General features: G+C 38.9%; 1 protein-coding gene across 1 annotated transcript in view; it reads right to left on the bottom strand.

The window, feature by feature from the left end:
* The window catches only part of PKHD1L1 (PKHD1 like 1), a 152,809-nt gene that overhangs the window by 10,631 nt on the left and 122,241 nt on the right, over positions 1-19,937 (bottom strand). Inside the window, exons 64-73 of the mRNA XM_029923967.1 lie at positions 18,944-19,092; positions 18,743-18,865; positions 17,830-17,941; positions 17,633-17,749; positions 14,156-14,321; positions 11,020-11,252; positions 10,655-10,822; positions 7,448-7,605; positions 6,086-6,221; positions 2,689-3,033 (exon numbers count right to left, since the gene is read on the bottom strand). Coding sequence (XP_029779827.1) covers positions 2,689-3,033; positions 6,086-6,221; positions 7,448-7,605; positions 10,655-10,822; positions 11,020-11,252; positions 14,156-14,321; positions 17,633-17,749; positions 17,830-17,941; positions 18,743-18,865; positions 18,944-19,092 — 1,707 coding nt within the window. The remainder of the gene's footprint in view (positions 1-2,688; positions 3,034-6,085; positions 6,222-7,447; positions 7,606-10,654; positions 10,823-11,019; positions 11,253-14,155; positions 14,322-17,632; positions 17,750-17,829; positions 17,942-18,742; positions 18,866-18,943; positions 19,093-19,937) is intronic.

Below are 19,937 nucleotides of genomic sequence, written 5' to 3'. Positions count from 1 at the left end.
CAATGAACACTACATTACCCACAAATTGTTGCTTGCTCTGGACACTGATTTTCAAGGTTAATTTTAACATGACCGGTAGTTTCTGTGGTCTTTGTCTAGCTTGGTGGGTTCCCTTAGACCTGCTGCCCCCACAGTGCTCCTTATCTAAGAAGGGCACCTCTACGCATCATATTCGTTTGTCAGGGCCTGCTACTTGGCCTTGACCCCTTCTTCTACCTAATCTTTCCCCCATACACATAATCAGTTACCGATTTCTCCATCTCTCTGTCCCCACTGTCAAAATCCTTCATCCATCTTCAGGGTAGGGGGGTTACTAAAACAACTTTTAAACTGATTTTCTGGTATCCATTCTCTCCTTCTTCCACTCCATTCTATACACTGTAGTCAGAGTCTTTTTTTTTTTAATGTGTATTTTTGAGAGGGGGGAGGGGCAGAGAGAGAGGGAGACACAGAATCTGTAGCACGCTCTAGGCTCTGAGCTGTCAGCACAGAGCCCAACGCAGGGCTCAAACTAACAGAGTGTGAGATCATAACCTGAGCCGAAGTTGGATGCCCAACCGACTGAGCCACCCAGGCGCCCCTAGAGTGATCTTTTAAAAAACAACTGTATGCAGGGTATTTTTGGTGTACTCTAAGCCTTGGCAACACCTCATGCTTAGGTGTCCAGTGCCTTCTGGATCCAGAGTCCTGCCTTGAGAACAGGGAGCACTGCATTTCTTCCCTTTAGGCTGAACCATGAGGCTCAGTGCACTTAGGGAGAAGGAGGCAGCTGATCTCACAGAACACTTTGAAAATCATGGTCTTAGGGAATTTCAGTCCTGTCAGTTTAACAGGTCTATTTTGGTTGACTTAGACCCTCTGGCTAAATGCTCAGTCTTTCAGACTCCTTCTTCCCCCACTCCGTCCATATACTCTCTTCCAAGATGGCTTCCCAGGCACGAGCGCTCATCTGACCCATTGGCAGCAGTACAAAGGTGCTTCATATCCACAGACTACTACTACCACTCGTCCTCACTGGTGTTTGGTGCAGCGTGGCAGGTCTGACCTGTTAACACATTTTCTCTGGCTGCTTGACACATGGAGGCACCCATTTATGCCGACTGCTACCTTAAGAAACCAAAGTCCTTAACCTGAAGAGCTTTTATTCCTGACCAATCTTTGTTTATCCAGCGGTCCCCTCAGTACTTTCTAGGACATCTGGGAACTCCTGGGTATCCTGACACCATGTGAAGGCCATGGAGAGCCAAGAGTATTACTACATGCACATCTTTCTTGCCACTTCCTCTTTGCCAAGTTGTAGGTCTTTCCTTGAGATATGAGTGATGACCCCTAGAGGCAGAAGGTGAGAACTTCACCCAGTACCCAGGTTTATACAAAGTACAGGTGAGTATGAAAAAGATGTTGGACAGAGATCAGGCAGATCCAGATTTTCTGAGTCTGAAATGTATACAGTTTGGGGGCTCTTTTTAAGAAAAAGAATAAGGGAAATTATTACTTTTGCAACTTTTATAATAACAATGATTAGACAACATTATTAAATGGACCCTTCTCCAAGAGTCCTGAAAGTTAAAGTCCCTCCCATGACGTGTACAAGTGAAAGGCCTTGAAGCTTAAGCTTCATTAGCTGGATGCTAGTCTTCCTCGGACAGGGATATGGGTCTCATCTTTTTGGAGATGAGTGTGCCTAGTTGAGACTTGTGCTTGGTTACTGGAGATGCATGCCAAGAGGCCAGGAAAGTTCAGCTGCACCTCAAGAGAGGCTTGGGACCATCTACTCTGTAGCAGAGACTATAAAAACAAGAGGCCACATGGAAATCTGAAGACAGGAAAGTCCCCTTGGTATTCAGATACCAAATTAAACCGATAGAAAGGAAAAAATCTGAAGGGCCGAACATTTACCCAAATGCCCAAACCAAGTCACCCTAAGGACATAATTTAAAGCAGCAAAGATACCTCTGATGTCACAGCTGAGCTGATTTTCATCTCTGATATCTAGAAAATGAGGGTATGGAGAATAAGGGACAGAGAAAAGGGTGATGGCTGGTGACACTGATTGGATCAGTCACAGGAATTAAAGACAGAACATATTCTTGTACATTTGCCTTTGCTAGGGTAAATCTGCGACTTTGCTACAGCTCACCATCTCCAAAGATCTACACTTTTCCTTAGGAAAACATCCATAGTCCTTTCAGCTTCTGAAGAGGAGAGCCTCTTTTGGTTTCCCATGATCCAGCATCTGCCTGCCTCTCAAGTTCACCCCCAGCAGCTTGCCCCTCCTGGCTCCTTCCACCACAGACCTGTCAGACCTTTTCCGGTTCTTCTAATGCACCACTTTCACCAACTGCTTCCTCAAACTGGAACATTCTTACCTTTCTCTTTTCATAGATTGACTCTTCTCACACTTAATCTCTCAGCTATAAAGTCACTTTCTTAGGTCACCTCTCCAATCTTCTACTTCAGTTCAAAGCCTTTTGTTGGATTTACTAATGGCTGCCATAACAAAATAGAGGCTGAAGTTCCTGGGTTACTGGGGTAGAGTCAGGGAGAAAGGTCTCTGGGCCCTTACAGGGCTCGGAATGTGGGGTTGGTGGGATTTTCTGAGGTCAGGTTTACCAGGCCCTAATAGGGTCATCTGTGACTGTGGATCTGGTATTACATTCTTCTTCCTCAAGCGTCTACTATTCATACCTGTGGTGTCATTGCTTCTGAACTGAGGGGCAGGATCTCCAATCTCCAGTTCAACTGTGAGTCCCGTGGATCTCTTCCTCCGTAGACTCTTCCCCTGTATTATTTTGCTGACCCGGATTTTGTCACTTGGTATCTTCAGGAACAAGGCAAGATTTCTAACGAGATTATGAGAGCTATAGAATTCCTCTTCTGTAACAGCAGGTAATTGGAAAGAAACAAATATGACCGCAGTAGTGTGGATTTCAACAGGTATAGTTCCTTTAATCAAAAGGTAAAGCATCTGGTAGGTTCTATCAAAGTAGTTTTCACCAAGGACAGTAGAATTCAGGTTAGGAAGGAATTGCTCTATGAAGGAAAAAAGCCAAAACAGCACAGTTAAAAATCTTTATATTATCACAATCACCATATATTTAGTAGTATTTAATATTTATAGTATTTAATATTTGTTTAAATTTAGGAAATTCTGAAAAATGTCAATATTATTCTTCCATAGGGAAGTATGCATATGAAAAACAAAAACACCTTTAAAAAAACATTTCTAGAACTGACATGCAAAAAATTAAAGTCAACCCTTTAAACAATACCACTAATCATCATTATACATTAAATTTATTTTAAAAACAGTTAGCTGTAGATACAGTATAATTGAGAAATAAAAATCAGTTATGTACCCAAGAGCCTATATTGTACCTGTAACACTATTTACATGTTCAGAATTTTAAAGCCTTTAACAAAGGCAGTTGGTAATTTAAAATGTAAATTTAACTTTCATAGCCATCTAGTTTATGTGGTGCTCTATCTCAACTCTTAAGGAGCTTTTACAATTCAGTGCTTCTGCTTTTACCGAGGACAAAAGTATGTAATACAAATGAAGTATATACAAAAATATCTCGAAAGGATTTTATACCAATGAAGCAGGTTTACCTTTCAGCCTGAAAAATCTTTGCTTAAAGCAAAACAAATCGTACTAGGGAATTGACTTATGGAAAAGTGACTGAGATTTATATATATATAAAATGAATGAATATATTTGTGTGTGTGTGTGTGTGTGTGTGTGTGTGTGTGTGTGTGATTTGCTGGCAGAGTATCAAAAATATCCAAGAGCTAATAAATCCACTAACAGACCGAGCCCAGACAAAGGCTGAAATCATATAATAGTACTGGAATGACATATGTAACTTCTTACCACATTCACAGTGAGGTTTAATAAAAAAATACATTAAAGTTTTAGAAAGAAGATATTTCTTATAAATGTAATAGACATTCACAGCAGTTGGTATTAAGAAGTCATTTCATTATCCCTATGTATTTCTTTCATAGCTACTAGTAAAAGTTCTAGATGCAATTTGGCTTAAACATTCCATGAATCTGAAGAATATGCTTTTATATTATAAATTGAAACTGCTCTCAAACTACATTCAGACGTGCATACACCCTGTACCCCAGGTAACGTCCTCATGTCTTCACAGTGATGGAAGGAAGCAGAGACATACATAATGAAACATTTTGGGCAATCTAAAACAATATGTATAGATTCCTAATGCATGGAAATTATTTTTCATCCTAAGTGCCAAAGGAAAATGTTCATTTATAAGCAAAGCTATATCAGAAAAAAATTTTATAAGAAGGCAGTGGTAATACTGTTTTTTAGCCCTTCGACACCTGTATAATCAATTTCCTATATTAAATAGTGCTTGTTGAGATCATTTCTATTTCCCCAATTTGAATAATAGAGTACTTGGCACCCAAAGTGTTGTTTTAAGAAGAGTTAAAAATAATCAAGCTGCAAATACGAGTAGTTGTTTGCATATAAAAAGTGATAACACAGACCCTCTTAGCTTACAGGGAAGCAATATGGCCTAATGGCTAAGTGCTCGGCTTCTAGAGCTAGACTCTCTGTGTTCAAGTCCTTACTCTGCGCTCACCATCTTCGATATTACCATGGACTGAACTGTGTCCCCCCAGATTCACAGGTTAGACCCCTAACCCCTAGTGGAAGAGTACTTGGAGATGGGGCCTTTGACGAGTACTTAATTAGCTTTAGATGAGAGGGGGGACTTCAGGATGTGTTAAGGGGAGATGCCGACCGCCTGCGGTTGCTGGGAAGATACAGTGGGTCGGCAGCCATCTGCAAGCCAGAGGAGGGCTTTCCCCAGACCTACCCCTCCTCGCACCCTGACCTCAGACTTGCAGCCTTCAGAACTGTGAGAAACTGGATTTGTCTTCAAGCCACCCAGTTCATGGCATTTTGTAATGGCAGCCGGAGCTAAGACAGAGACTGTGGCAAAGTAATTCACCTCCTGGTGTCTCAGCTTACTCATCTCTGCCTACCTCACAGGGTTATTATCAGAATATAGTAACAGTGAGGTATTATCTACAAAACACTTAGAACAGTGCCTGGCACACAGTAACATTTCTGGAAACATTAGCTATTCAGACTATTAGTAGAAATAGGACTTGCTCCATAGATAGTAATGGATATGGGTTATCCATTCATATTCTTAGGTCTAAGTGATGTTATGACCTACAGCACACACTTATGTAATTGTTAACCAACATTAACATAGATGGGACACATCTAAAAATGATAAGTAGCACATGTGGAATGGAAGGTACTGGACTTATAAGTACCCTGTTTAACAAAAAGACTTCAATGAGAGCAGATATAAATCCTGGCCTTGAAAACACTGTTAAAATTTCTTTTTAATTTTTTAATTTATTCTTAAGAGAGAGAGAGCATGAGCAGGGGAGGGTCAGAGAGAGAGGGAGACACAGAATCTGAAGACAGGCTCCAGGCTCTGAGCTAGCTGTCAGGACAGAGCCTGATGCAGGGCTCAAACCCACAAACCGTGAGATCATGACCTGAGCCAAAGTCAGATGCTTAACCAACTGAGCCACCCAGGCACCCTTTAAAAACACAGATAAATGGATAAGTTTAGCCTTTTCCCTATATTTCATTTAAATCCAGTTTATCGTATTGACTTAATGGTGTTTGGTTGATGTTATACTAGCTTTCTTGGCAATACTTCTGGTGACTGCCAATTAATTTTGGCTATGGCCTCGGAAATACAAGTAGAGCAGAGTTAGGGGAAGCATTCTGAACAAAATCTCTTCTGTATACAGGAATAACTGAACTACAGTAGAATGTAAATGCTCTCAGGAGGGCTAAGAATATGCCTCATACACAAAAGCTTATCTCTTGCATTGTGCGATAAAAGTTCCACCAGGAATAATCTTTCAGGACATATATGCTATTAATGAATACATCTTAGAATTTGGTGGAGCATGGCTAAAAATATTTTCTCTTGCATTTGTCAATGGCTAAGGAACATTACAGAGAATTTTATACATAATTAAGTATATATATAATGTGTACTCTATTTTTCTGAGGAAATACCTGTGTAAAGATGTCTTTTAAGTTCACAATGTTTCTTTTGAGGGTTCCATACTGTATTTTGGGGACAAACCAATGTATTGTTCACATAGACATCCAAACGCTGACGTGTGGGGAAAAAAATTCCTACCACCACAGCCTGTTAAAAATAAACAACATTTTTATTTCTTAAGAGAACAATGAAACAGAATATTTAGAACTCAGCACTTAAAAATGTCCTTCAACTTTATATACCTTCTGTAAAATATTAAAGCTAAGTTTTATGAATTGATGATACATACTGAGTTATATTCAACCAGTCATACAGAAGTTATAGCTTAATTCTTAACTGATGATTCTCAGTAGAAAAGTGTAACATAGGAAAGAATTAGTAAGGGAGTATCTCTTAAAAGGAACATTTCCTTTCAAAGATAACAAAGTTCAATATAGTCTTTGAGCTCCAGGGGCAGCGGGGAAGTTGGGAATTTAGCAGAGTTCTATAGTGCAACCAAATGCATTTAGTTAAGGTTGAAAAAAAATGCTCAAATAACATTGGCTCAAAGTGGGTGGGGGCGGTGACAGTGGTGAGAAGTGGTCACAGATTCTGGATATTTTCAAGGGAGACTCCACAGGATTTGTGGATGGACTGCATGAGGAATATGACCCAAAGAGAGGAATCAAGAATGGGTCCAAGATTTTATGTCCAGCAACTTAGAGGATGAGATTGCTATCATCTGAGAAGAGGCAGGTGTCTCTCTTGGTTACTCCTCTGCTTCATCTTATCCACATCCCTTCTTCACATTCCTAATGCTCTGGGACTTCCGCGTCTCATACTCTTAGAAAAGAAAACCTCAACTATGAGACCATTGCTTAACCACATACTCTTTTCCCACTGACACAGTAGATAGAAGTGTAATCACCCCAGCTGAATTCAGTTTATAGCCAAGATTTGATATGACTGAAGATATTTAAAATAACATGCTGTGATCTCTCAGGCAAATCCCAAAGGTGTATTCCTGAAATATATACATAGCAGCATGGAAAAATAAATATATACTTCCAGTGACCAATCCTGGATGTGCATTATTTTTACGTGAAAGTTCACGTTTGCTTTCACACAGATCATAGGCCTGTCGTGCCTCAGATGTAGAGCGGAGAATCAAGAGTCTAAGGGGGAAAAGTGTTTGGTATGCTCTATGCTCTCAGGCTAATGAAACCTTTCTGGATTGGCAGGATTTTTAGTAGTACACTGATGACCCCTGAAAATGAGCTGTAAGGCTAACGATGTTCAAGAGAACAGGGAAGGACATAAAGTCCTTAGCATATAGAAATGTATGTCAATAACCAGTACCAATAACTCAAGGAATTATTTCTATCTTGTGTTACCTTCTTACGGTCAACGTTAAGCAACATCAGTCGAAGATTCTGAGGACTGGTGCCAGTGAAGTAAACTTCATAAGATTTGTTCAGAGCCACGATGCTATGAAACAGGGACAGTCTTCTTTGGCATGTGTATCCGGCACACCAGCCATGGTCCTGTGGGCCTAAAGACACATAAATAAAAGTTCGTGTTCCATATTATGAATATTATATAGTGCAAAGTCTGGAGAGTAATTGTAGTAAAAGTACATTGCAGTGGTCAGGTTCAGCATTTACATCCATTATCCATCCACCCATCTACCCAGAGATCTAAGCCATTTCTCCAACCTTCGCTTAAAAAAGGAAGGCAGGGAAGCCGCTCCTCCCTATTACCCATACTTTTATACTGCACAGGGTAAAAAAGGTAAGTTAATGTGTTGAGTTTGCACTGGAAGGTCACTGAAGGAAGGTTTCTATGATTCTCTACTTTAAGAATCATATTTAAGCCAAAGCCACGTGGTAAGAAAGAAAATGCTTGGTCCTTTCTCCTACCTATTGAATGTGAGGTTGGGTGGGGAGACTCTTTAGTGAGAAATATGCTATTAACAGTTAATTTGTTAAAAACAGAGCCTATACCTGGAAACATGGATATTTGTATGGCTAAACCATGGATTCATTAATTTTTTTCTTTCACTCACTCATTTCTTCATCTGTTAATGTGTGCATTCAGCAAACTCTTAAGTTTCTTTTCTTGGAAGTCTTTAATCTTCATTGTTATTTTAGTACATTTTTTTTTGTTAAAGACTGGGATTATCAGCACCTTTGTGGGGGTCAACATCATTAATGATCTGAAGCAAAGAAATAATACTTCAACAACCCTTCTAGAAAGCCAAAAGACAGTGGATGCTTCTCTACCTGAATCCAGACATTTCCAGAACAGGTATGACATGACTTTTGTAGCAAACTACTCTATTTCACTTCAGCTTTAAAGTGGCTGGAATTATAAAACATTGAGTGAGAAATGGAATGATAAATTTTCTAGATGTATTTATTCATTAGCTTTGCTCAATTTCTTGGCTTACTTGGAATTCTAATAAATATTTATAAGTGAACTTCAATCAGATTTTAAATCAATATAAACTTCTGAAGCTCAAGTAGAATATAAACTTTCTTTTAGCATCTAAAATATAAATTCTACTTTTAAATAAACCTTTGTAGGTTTTGAAAACAAACAAAGAAATTTCTATGTATTAAATGAAAAATTTAGAGTAGCAAAAGCCATATTTTAAAAGTAAATGAAATTTAGTATTAAAAGTTTAAAGGAAACTTTAATGGTATTCAATAACTTTTATCTTTGGAATTTTTTTCCAGTCTAATATAGTGCATCTCATGCTTCCGTGATTCTTCCAGTATCATCATAATTTTTGCAATGTTGCTATCAATTAATACTTTTCTTCAAATTGACAGTCACTTTAAAAAAATTAAAATTTACTTTTGGGACGCCTGGGTGGCTAGTTTGGCATAGGTCATGATCTCACAGTTTATGGGTTCGAGCCCCACATTGGACTCTGTGCTGACATCTCCAAGCCTGGAGCCTGCCTCAGATTCTTCCTCCTTTCCCTCTGCCCCTCCCCAACTTGTGCTCTGTTTCTCTCTCTCTCAAAAATAAATTGACATTAAAAAAAAATTTGTTAATGAAAATTTAAGTTTATTTTTAAGAAAAATGTCATGTCACTATTCTAAGTGGAAAGTTTATATTGCCTTTCAGAAAAGAAAAATGTAAAAATAAATAGAATAAAATCTTTCTCTACCATATAAAACAGAGCAATTAAAAACACCTCCATTGATAAATAAAACATTAAAAGAAAAAAAATCTCCTCCTCTCTCTGCCCCTCCCCCTCTCATGCTCTGTCTCTCTCTGTATCAAAAATAAATAAAACATTAAAAAAAACCACCTCCATTGTTCACTGACTGGTCTAAAGTTCTTCCCACAAGCTCTCTGCTTTGTAAGATTTAAAGGCAACACTTGTAACTGAGTTGACTGCAGGCCAGAGAAACCAGGTGCCGCAGAAGTGGGGCAAGACTTGAAATCATGTAACTTTGGGACACCCTGGATTTAGCTCGTTCTATTCTCCTTGACTCATTTTAAAAAATGAATATTTTGTGGGGTACTGGCGCTTTTGTTGAATCCTGGCATATTTCAGTACATGTTTTGACACTGCCAGGGCACAGAAATCTTTCTCCTCCAGGTTTCATGCCCCTTTGGCACTTAAAAGACTCCTAAGTCTTCTCAGGGACTACTCTTTGAGCCCCTGATACTATTTCAGGGCAACACCATGAGTTTCCGCCCTCCGTTTTCTGCAGATGTTAGAAGTTCATCTTATTTATTAAGAAAGTCCTGGACTTCTGCTTTGCTCTGAATTTTTATGAAGACCACTGCCGCCTTCATACTAGAGCCACCCAGGACCAGAATGTAAGGAGCCTAGACTTTGGTGCTTGCCAAGATGTTCTTGACAATGAAAGGAATTAGGAATGGGGGGGGGGGGTGACAAGCAAAAACACATTGTTTCAAGATAAGTCTGATAACCATTCATGAAAATGAAAAACAAGTAGGCTGAAAAGACCTGTTCTCAAGTATTCCAAATAACACATTATCTGGTTTTTTTTTTGTTTTGTTTTGCATTTTTCTTTTGAGAGAGACAGAGTACAAGTGGAGGAGGGGCAGAGAGAGAGGGAGACAGAGAATCCGAAGCAGGCTCCAGGCTCTGAGCTGTCAGCACAGAGCCCAATGTGGGGCTTGAACTCACGAACTGTGATATCATGCCCTGAGCCAAATTCAAATACTTAACCAACTGAGCCACACAGGCACCCCACTATCTGTTGTTCATTTTTCTTTAAACACTGTTTTTTTTTAATTTATGTAAGGCAAAATGTCTTTTTGGAGACAGGCCAATTTTCCCTTTGAATAATTATGCCACCTTATTACTATAGGTATGAAGACCACTCAGTGAATAACTTCTCTCTTCTTCTAATGGTCAATTTGCAATTACTGTCCTGGCTTACTAATATGGGAAACTGTTCAAGTGTGAAGCATCTCTCCTGCACACACATTTTTTCTTACAAACAGAAGGTCAATCAGCCGTGAGTTTGCTAGTTTTATATGATAAATAATTTATGAGATGCAGGTAATAAATAACAAATGTTTTGAGTAATCTGTTTACACTGAACACCTACCATTAATGAGATCAACATAACCATTGCTCACTACAGCCACTGGTGAGAGTCTTCGAGTTTCTGTGTCAGAATCCAGACTTTCAATCACCATCATTGCGTATTCCAACCCATAGCACCGATGGCCCTGCCATTGTGGGATGTATTTACAGGTTGAATCTCTAATAATTCCTAGAAACAGGGATATACATTTTAGCGAGGAAAAGCAATTTCTTTGCAAAAGCATCAATGGACTACAGTTTTTATTTATGTAAGATTAGTAAGTAGAAAATATGTTATTGGTTGAGTACCCCAATTAGTAAACAAACATAAAACATATGTACTTTGTTTCACAAATTTGAAGACTCACAGAATAATATCCAACGAACCTTTGTAAGGTGCTTTCTCATTGACAGGAATTCTGCTTCCATTTGGGAATGTGAGCATCACCTTAGGAATTCTGTAGTCTCCAATTCCAAATTGACTATTTCCATTCCATTCATATTCTGCTTGAGGTATCACTGAACCAGAATTTCCCAGAAAGGAGCCATCCATATCTCTGAGAAAAGACTTCCTTTTGGCATCACAAACCATGTCTACGCAATCAGATGGATTCACCTTCCTGTGGAGAAAACGTGAAACAGATGTATACTTAGATCCTTCCCCTGTTTCTAGAGAGTGTTTCAATTGAGTGTTTGATAAGAGAGTATCCAAAAATTTCTTTGACTGATTGAATCTTATCATTTCAGAAGGGATTCAAAGTGGGTCCAAGTAGCATCTGTAATTAGTATTGTAATGAGGTCTGCCTTTCCATTCTGTTGGTTTGGTGTATTATTATCAATTCACTGGCATTTCATTTTTTTAAAAATTTTTAATGTTTATTTATTTTTGAGACAGAGAGAGATAGAATATGAGCAGGGGAGGGGCAGAGAAAGAGGGAGACACAGAATCTGAAACAGACTCCAGGCTCTGAGCTGTCAGCCCAGAACCTGAAGTGGGGCTCAAACCCATGAACTTCGAGATCATGACCTGAGCTGAAGTCGATTCATTGGCATTTCAAAAGCATACACTATTCCTGTGAGACATAAGATTAGAATTTCATTTTGCTATTCCATATTTTGTTGGATAGATTTTATCTTTGTGCATTGCTCCCAGTGTCCTAACACTAACTGTCCCATCGAGCAGGTGAACAGTTACTCGGTTGTGTAGGACATACAAAATCCCTGTGTTGGCAGAGAAGTCTTTATTTAATTTTTCCCTTCCTTATTTTTTCCACAGGGTTTTAACATTTATAAAAATATTCTGTGCTTACTATAAAATAATCCAAACGCTTAATAAAAGTTCAGTGTCCTTCACTTTCCTATCTCAAGCTCTTAGGCCATCACAATTGCAGATTAGTATATATTCCTATAGACTTTTATGTATGTAGATAGAAATAGATATACTTGGATTATGATTGCTATGCTATATGTTTCAGTAACCATTATGTAAATGTCCAAACTGCAAGAGATGAAATACTATAAAGTCATTAGGCAGTTCAACCACACATGGCATTCTGCCTTCAACATGAGCTACCTGGAGTGTTAGCTGGTTCTAATAATAAAACAGATGCTGAATTTTCAAAATACTGCACATTGCATAGTATATGTAGCATTTTGTGTAGTTCCACTATGTCATGCTACATACTATGGGGAAATATATCTTATTCCAAAGTGATAACAACAAAATGATAATGAAGCTCAGATTTATTAGTGTTTAACCTCTCCTTCCCTTTTTGCTGTAAGAGACAGGAAGGGGTAAGTTACTGTACTATACTGCTGTACTACAATGCTTTTGGAGATGACTTGAATAAATAGTTCATGTGTTCTCTGTATTCAAGTATGTGAAGAGTGCTTTTGGGAGCAAGTCTGTGAGAAGTGTACCTAGTGGCACACTTAATATTATGCATTAGGACTCTGTCTTTACTTGTGTTGCAAAGAAACAGAGGCTAAAATGCGGATTTTTGTTCAAGTGATTTATTGAGGGAGTCCCATCACAAAAGAAGGAGAGAAGCCACACAGGGCAAGGCAAAGAAAACAAGGTGACTGTGGTCTGTGGACTAGCTTCAATCTGATCTCAGGGGTACCTCTGGATCATTAATTTACGGAGAGGTGCTCCCACCTTGAGGCAAGGAGGCTCCCCTTTTGAACTCCTGTGTAAACTAGTCGTTTTCCATGAACTGCAAAGATGTGGTGTTAGGGAGGGTTTTGGTCCCCTAAGGTTACTGATGTTTGGCTAAGAGCAATTTTCTGGAAAAGTGGGCAACTGTAGGTTATTATTGGCCAACATCTAAAGCACTGGGGGGCTGGATGAACTGCCTTGTAAAAGGGATCTGAGAGAATGTCCAAAGCCTCCTAATAAAAGCACAGAGCTCAAGACTATTTTAAGATATAGTATTTTCCTCATGATCTAGTTATTAACATGATATATTATATCCGAAAGACAATGGTAACTAAACAGGAACTAATAATATTCTATTGAGCCAAAAAATACTATGGTTCAATAATTAGTAAATGAGGAGGTGTGCAGGTGTCATCAAAACAAAATTAGATGAGAGGTGCCTGGGTGGCTCAGTCTGTTGAGCATCTGATTCTTGATTTAGATCATGTAAGTGTTGTGGAATCAAGCCTTGTGTCAGGCTCCATGCTCAGCATGGAGATTAAGATTAAATGTTTAAGATTCTCTCTCTCCTTCTGCCCCTCTCCCCCACTTGTGTGCTTTCTCTAAAATAAAATTAAAAATTAACCCTCCCAAAGGTCAGATGAAGTCAAACTATTTCTGAAATACTGCATTTCTCTAATTAGCATTTTTCCTTGCCTTCTTCCTATATGGAAAATGATCAAAGATCTCTCATATAAAATTTCTTTCCTCCAGTCTTGTCACATCTAAATTCCTGGTTTGCAGCTCTTACAAAACATAGCAGTTATTGGCTATCTTTTTTTAAGACTTAGAATCTAAGTGGCTCAGTATCTAGAAATATTCTGACATTAACTGACTTTTTGTGATTAAAAAGTCACCGTTCTAAGTTTCTGCGTATTCTCAGTCACAGTGATTATAATGATTGACATTTAATTTCAAAGTGCAGGTTGGGGTGAACATGATAAGATACTTGGAAAGCAAGAGGAAACAAAAGAGGTAAGGAAAAGGGAAGAAATGATAGAGATATCTCTCATTCCTAATGACTATTTATAGAGAGGGATTAATGTACAATATGCTTCTAACCTGGTCTCAATCTTTTACGTTTAATGATGGTATTATATACATGGAAAAAAACAGTGTGAGAAAATATACATATCAAAGCCTACTTTTTTCAATTTAACTGAAAACACAGATGCATTAGTCCTGATTTTCATGATGCTGATTAAAATTTTATTGAAATTAATATTTACTTTAATATAGCAACTTCCTCAGGTCTATGACAGGGGAAAAAGGCAATGGAAAGCTCTAAATACAGGAAAGAAAAAATTGAGATTTCATATATCGTACCTTATATCAGGCCTGTGTATGAATATTTTCGATTGTTCAGTGGTGTCAACCAGCTGTATGTTCTTCACATGGACTGGATGCTGTAAATCTTCATTTAAAGGGTTAGTAATGAATATCACATTAGTTTCACCTGAACAAACATTCTTAAATCCAACAAATGTGGAACCTAAAACATAAATAATAGAAAAATAATAACTTTCTATGGAGAAAGTGAGAGAATCAGTTTCATTTCATGTACATTCCAGCAAACGCATCATTTACCAACACCTTGGACATGGAGTCCTTTCCTTATGTGCTAGATAGTCCACCACTATTTGTGTTAGATTGTTGCCTCCCTGTGTTAATACTACTGAAAAGTCCTCTTGTATTTTCTCTGAGCTTTGTCGTGTGATTTGCTTTGACTAATGGGACAAGTGCAACTGTGATATAATAGATCTGAAAAGTCTTGCAGATTAGAGCTCACTCTCTTTTGCTGTTCTTGGGGAATCTTGTGACTCCCAGCATGTGAATGAGACTAAGAGACATGTGGCCCAATCACCCCATTAATGTGGCCAGAGACCAGCCCAACCATTAGCAAGCGCCAACCCCCAGACACGGAAGTGAGACTGTCCTTGACAACTACTCCCTGTCCATCCTGTAAACTGGGAACAGCCTAAGGAATGATCCCAGATGAGACCAGCAGACGAACTTTCAGCTGAACTGAGCCCAAACTGTCAATCCACAGAATCATGAGCTAATAAATGGTTGTCTAAAGACTCTAAACTTGTTATGCTGCAAAGACTAACTGAAACATTGTGGGTTTTTTGGCCTTATTTCCCATGTTGTGTGACCAGAAGATAACATTTATTGAATCCAAAACTTAATCTCCAATAAGTACTTAAAATCCAAAAACTCAAAAATAGAAAAAAAAAAAAAAGGTGACTCCAGAATTCTTAAATCAGTTACGTACTATCTACTACCTTTCCTGATATTTTTTCCTTAGCTGATATTGTATATACATGAATATGAGCCTGTAGATGAATATTAATGAAACGCCACAGTAGTGGGTACTGTTTGTAACCTGTGTAGATCTGCTTTACTGGCCCAGTGCACGTGTCCTTAGCTCCTGTGTTGGTTGCTAAGCACTCCCAGCTGCCCCCTTCTCTGGAGAATTGTCTTTGATCAGATCAGATGGCAGCTCATCTCTTAAGAGATTATGCACTCTTAGCACCACCACCAAAGGGGTACCATGCCTGATTGGCAACTGATAGAGAAGACTCCCTTGCCTCAAGAGGGGAAACTAAGTGGTACAGCTCACATTACACAGCCCCTCGAGGTATCAAGAAGGAGCTAGACTCCAGCTGGGACCACATCCTTGCTTACTCCTTCCTCTGCCCTATCCTACTTCCGCACTCCCTTTCTTGTGAAAGTGCTTTATTAATAAACCACCTGCACAAGAATCCAATCTCTGGCTTTACTTTTAGATCACCTGACTTAGACAGCTGGAACCAGAAGTGGCCCCAGGATATACAGTGTAATGATGCAATGGTGAGTCTAGTTCACTTGCTGTCTAGATGGGAATGATGATGCCCTTACTGGTGGTAGGTGGAGTACGATAGTCTTTGGCATGCTGTACCAGTGCCGTTGTTAAGATTTCACCTGTGGTGAACTAGGATAATATCTACCTAGACGGCACTGCTCTGGCTTGTGCAGTAACCTTAGCCTTTGACTGGAACAAGGGAAATAGTGATTACACAGAAACTATAAGTAGCCAACTGTTGACCCTCACTGATGCTTTGTAGACAGAAAATGTAAGTTGTGGTGCTCAATCACAAATTCAAAGCAAACCTCAGGATCTAATCACAAAACCAGCAGAACATTCCTAGAAGGTGGAATCTCAGACTGGCAAGTCTCCTACTTCAAAGATAGGGTGCTAGGGACGCTGGGTGGCTCGGTAGGCTAAGCGTCTGGCTTCGGCTCAGATCCATCTCGTGGTTCGTGCTGACAGCTCAGAGCCTGGAACCTGTCTTCAGATTCTGTGTCTCCCTCTCTCTCTGACCCTTCCCTGCTTACGCTCTCTCTCTCTCTCTCTCTCTCTCAAAAATAAATTAAAAAAAACATTAAAAATTAAAAAAAAAAGACAGGGCGCTAATAGAAAAGGAATGAAACCCTGAGTTAGGGTGGGAATATAAAGGAAGATGAACTTGAACCTTGAAACCCTGAGTTCCCCTTGAATGTTCCAGATCTGTGTAAGTGGTCCACTTCTCTCTTATTAGAGGATAGCTCCCTTGCCCCATGTGTTTGAAATCCTGACAAGACTTCAAAAGAGGTAGTTGTTTATAAGGCAAATCTTGCCTTTTTTCAAGACCCGTCTCTATCTCCCCTTCTAGCAAACATAGCAGTAAGTCTGGTCAAGTCTCAACATGGCCTGACTGGGGAAGCACTAAGCCTGCTATGGGATGAGAGGAGTTATATACCCCAGGAAGTGCAGAAGCTGAGTAACATGTACCAGCAGGAATCAGGAGTATGTATCTGAGAGTTAACTGTGATGGTGTTAGGTCAGGGGGAAAGAATATAAAGCTAGACAGGGGAGAGTGTCAATATGGGTGGGGGTATTCTCCCCTGTTGCTGTCATGGCTCTTCCAAGCTTGGGAAAAATAATGTTCCACTTTACATGAAGTAGAATTTTAAGTATTGCCACGGCAGACTGGAGAGGAAGGATTCAAAAGTCTTTTCGAAATGGACAATATTGGAATGACTCTATTATATAATGCCTGTGCATTTCAGCTCAACCTGGGGATGCCCTTGAAAGCGTGTGTGTGGGCAGATTCTGCTCTGGGATAGAAATCTGGGTAGGACACAGGGTGATCCACTTCATGTGAAGACAGGAGTGGTCTGAGGTAAGGATAAACACGGACTGCAGGCAGTGGTAAATGACATAGCTAGTCAGTCAGGGGAATGAGACTAGATGATTGGGTAAAAGGAAGCCTGAGGGGAAAGCAAGGGCACGGGTCTGTGGGAGTAAGCATATAAATTAAATGATCACAAGACGGTATCAACTATATAAGAAGCGCTGAAGAAATAAATGAACAGGATGATATGTCCAGTAGATATGCTCTTAGGTTATATATGTTTAAATTTCTTCAGTTCTAAAAAGAGATGATAATATATAACCTTATTTATATAAACAAACTTTTATAATTGATAGAAACTAATTAATGTTAAGTCACTGTACCAGTGTTATTTCTGGTTTTTTAGAAGGTAAAATAAATGGCACTTCTTTAACATATACAAATTTGGCTGGGGAAGCTTTCTTCAAATTGACTGATAATCTGATTTCTTTGCTTCTCATTCTGAGCAGATTCACATTTAAGTTTATTTAAATCATTATTATTTATTTTTACTTACAGTGAAACATTACGAGATATATTCTACATACTCTTTATAGAACTTAATTAAGTAGATTTGTCAAGTAGACTTGTTTAGGTTTAAACTTGCCTGAAATGTCCAAAAGGCCACTAATGGCGTTGTAACTCATGATCCCTGCATGGGGTTTCCGGGGTGCCATGTTATGTGCTGAAGCAAAGGTAGGCCAGCAAATCCCACTTCTTCCACCTTTTATAAAAGAAAGAAAGTTAATAAAATTCAATTATGCATTCGTCTGAACATCAAAATTAAACTTCTAAAAATCTCACCTGATGGAGGTCTAGTGCTCCGATGGGCAGCAGAAAGTTCGATATTGAGATCATCATTAGTTAGGATATCAGAGCAATTAAATCCAGGGCTACTTCCAACAATTAATGAGCTCTATTAAAAAAATTCAAACAGTCCACCTTAAATAATAGCTTCTCTTAAAGAAAAACATTATAATGGATAATTCTGTATTCCACTCTAGCAAAACACAACCTTTCAGTTTGAGGAATGGATCATTCATAAAACCAAGATGAAAAGGATGGGATGCTAGGCCCTGAATGGAATTAGAGTCCAGTTGGAAGACAAGCAGGTAAATTGTTACATATAATGACATGTTTCTATGACGGAAATATGCCCAGGGAGAAAACAGTAGAAACAAAAAGAGGAGAAAGTGTCAGGGCTGCTTAAGCTAATTCAGGAAAGGTTTCATAGAGGAAATGAAATTTAACTAACTGTGGCACTATTAGCAGGTGGCAAGCAAGAAACGGTGAGGGGAACATGGAGGAGAGGGAAGGACAGAGCGTTTCCTGGCAGAAGACAATGAGAACTAGGGGAGGACGTTTGGACTAGCCAAGCTGTGAAGTCATGGGGATCATTGTTTAAAACAAGGGTTTTTTTTTTTTTAAACATGTATTTATTTTTGAGAGAGAGAGAGAGGTTGTGTGAATGGGGGAGGGACAGAGAGAGAGAGAGAGAGAGAGGCAGACACATAATCTGAAAGCAGGCTTCAGGCTCTACGTTGTCAGTGCAGAGGCCAATGCAGGGCTTGAACCCATGATCCATGAGATCATGACCTGAGCTGAAGTCAGACGCTTAACCGATTAAGCCACCCAGGCACCCTGTCAAGGAGATTGTTCTCATTAGAACTTCAAAATGTTTACCTTTTCTTTTCATTGGGGATTATGCATGTCTTACCTTAATTTGCACTGTTTTACTGGAAATTTTGTGAGATACAGCAGCTGGCATGTAAATCATTGAAAAAATGGCCATTCCATTGTCAACCAGAGTCACGTTATAGATATGCACACTCTCTGTGGTCTGTAAAACAACTTGTAGGTTACATACAAATACAATCGTAAAACAAGATAAACAAGCACCATATTGGATCACATTCACCTGAAAATAAATTCCATAATCCCAGCATGTCCAAATAGTAAATCCCTGTATAAGAGAACATCCAGGAAGGCCATCTTGGTTCATATAAATACCATATAAACCTCCATGTGCTTCATTGTCAAACCACTTTTCCAAGGGATTAGATTGACCTTGGAAGGAAATATGAAAGCAGAGAATTAATACTGTAAGTTATGTCCTACAGCTTTATGAACAGTATCAGTTAAATTTTTTAGAAATTAAATACAGTAAAAACTTGGATTGTGATTAGTTTGTTGTGTGAGTGTTCCTCAAGATGAGCAAACATTTCTACTAGATTTTTAACTTGATAAATGGGTGATGTTTTGCAATATGAGTGGTATGTGACACCAAATGTCATATGATTACAAATGAGCCAATGGATCTTGAAATTCGCTTTGATATATGCAGGTGCTTTGGATTACAAGCATGTTTCTGGAATGAATTATGCTTCCAAACCAAGGTTTTACTATATATAATCCTTATGCAAATTTAAACATGATGATCAAGTATTTTCATGGCTGGTCATTTATGGCTTACTTTACTCAGTATTTCATCTTATCTAATGTGTCCCTTTATCAGTAGAATGATTGTACACTCATTTGCAAAAGTTTGGTTTAGTTGCTAGCACACTTAACTTACTATGTCTGATTAAACCAAACATGAAGTTCATGAGAAAGTACATGAAGTCTGGATTCAAAGAAGGCTAACCCTGAAACACATTGGTACCCCTTTCTGTTTATACAATGCTTCCCCTACACACCTTTTTGTTGTGGTTCCTTCTAGTCACCCCATTTTTCAAGTTAAGTGTCACTTCCTTAGGAGGCTTTCTCTGACTACCTGATTCAAAGGGGCACCTCAGTTTCTCTACATGGCAATGAAAATTATTTTATTATTACTTATTCATGAATTATCTATCTCCTCTCTCCTATTAGAATGTAAGCTTCCTGAGAGAAGACACTCTGTCTACCTCATTGAC

The sequence above is a fragment of the Suricata suricatta genome, chromosome 15, assembly GCF_006229205.1.
Source record: "Suricata suricatta isolate VVHF042 chromosome 15, meerkat_22Aug2017_6uvM2_HiC, whole genome shotgun sequence".
Taxonomy (NCBI): Eukaryota; Metazoa; Chordata; class Mammalia; order Carnivora; family Herpestidae; genus Suricata; species Suricata suricatta.
Note: the sequence above shows the minus strand (reverse complement) of the source record. Positions and strands in the feature narration are given on the sequence as shown.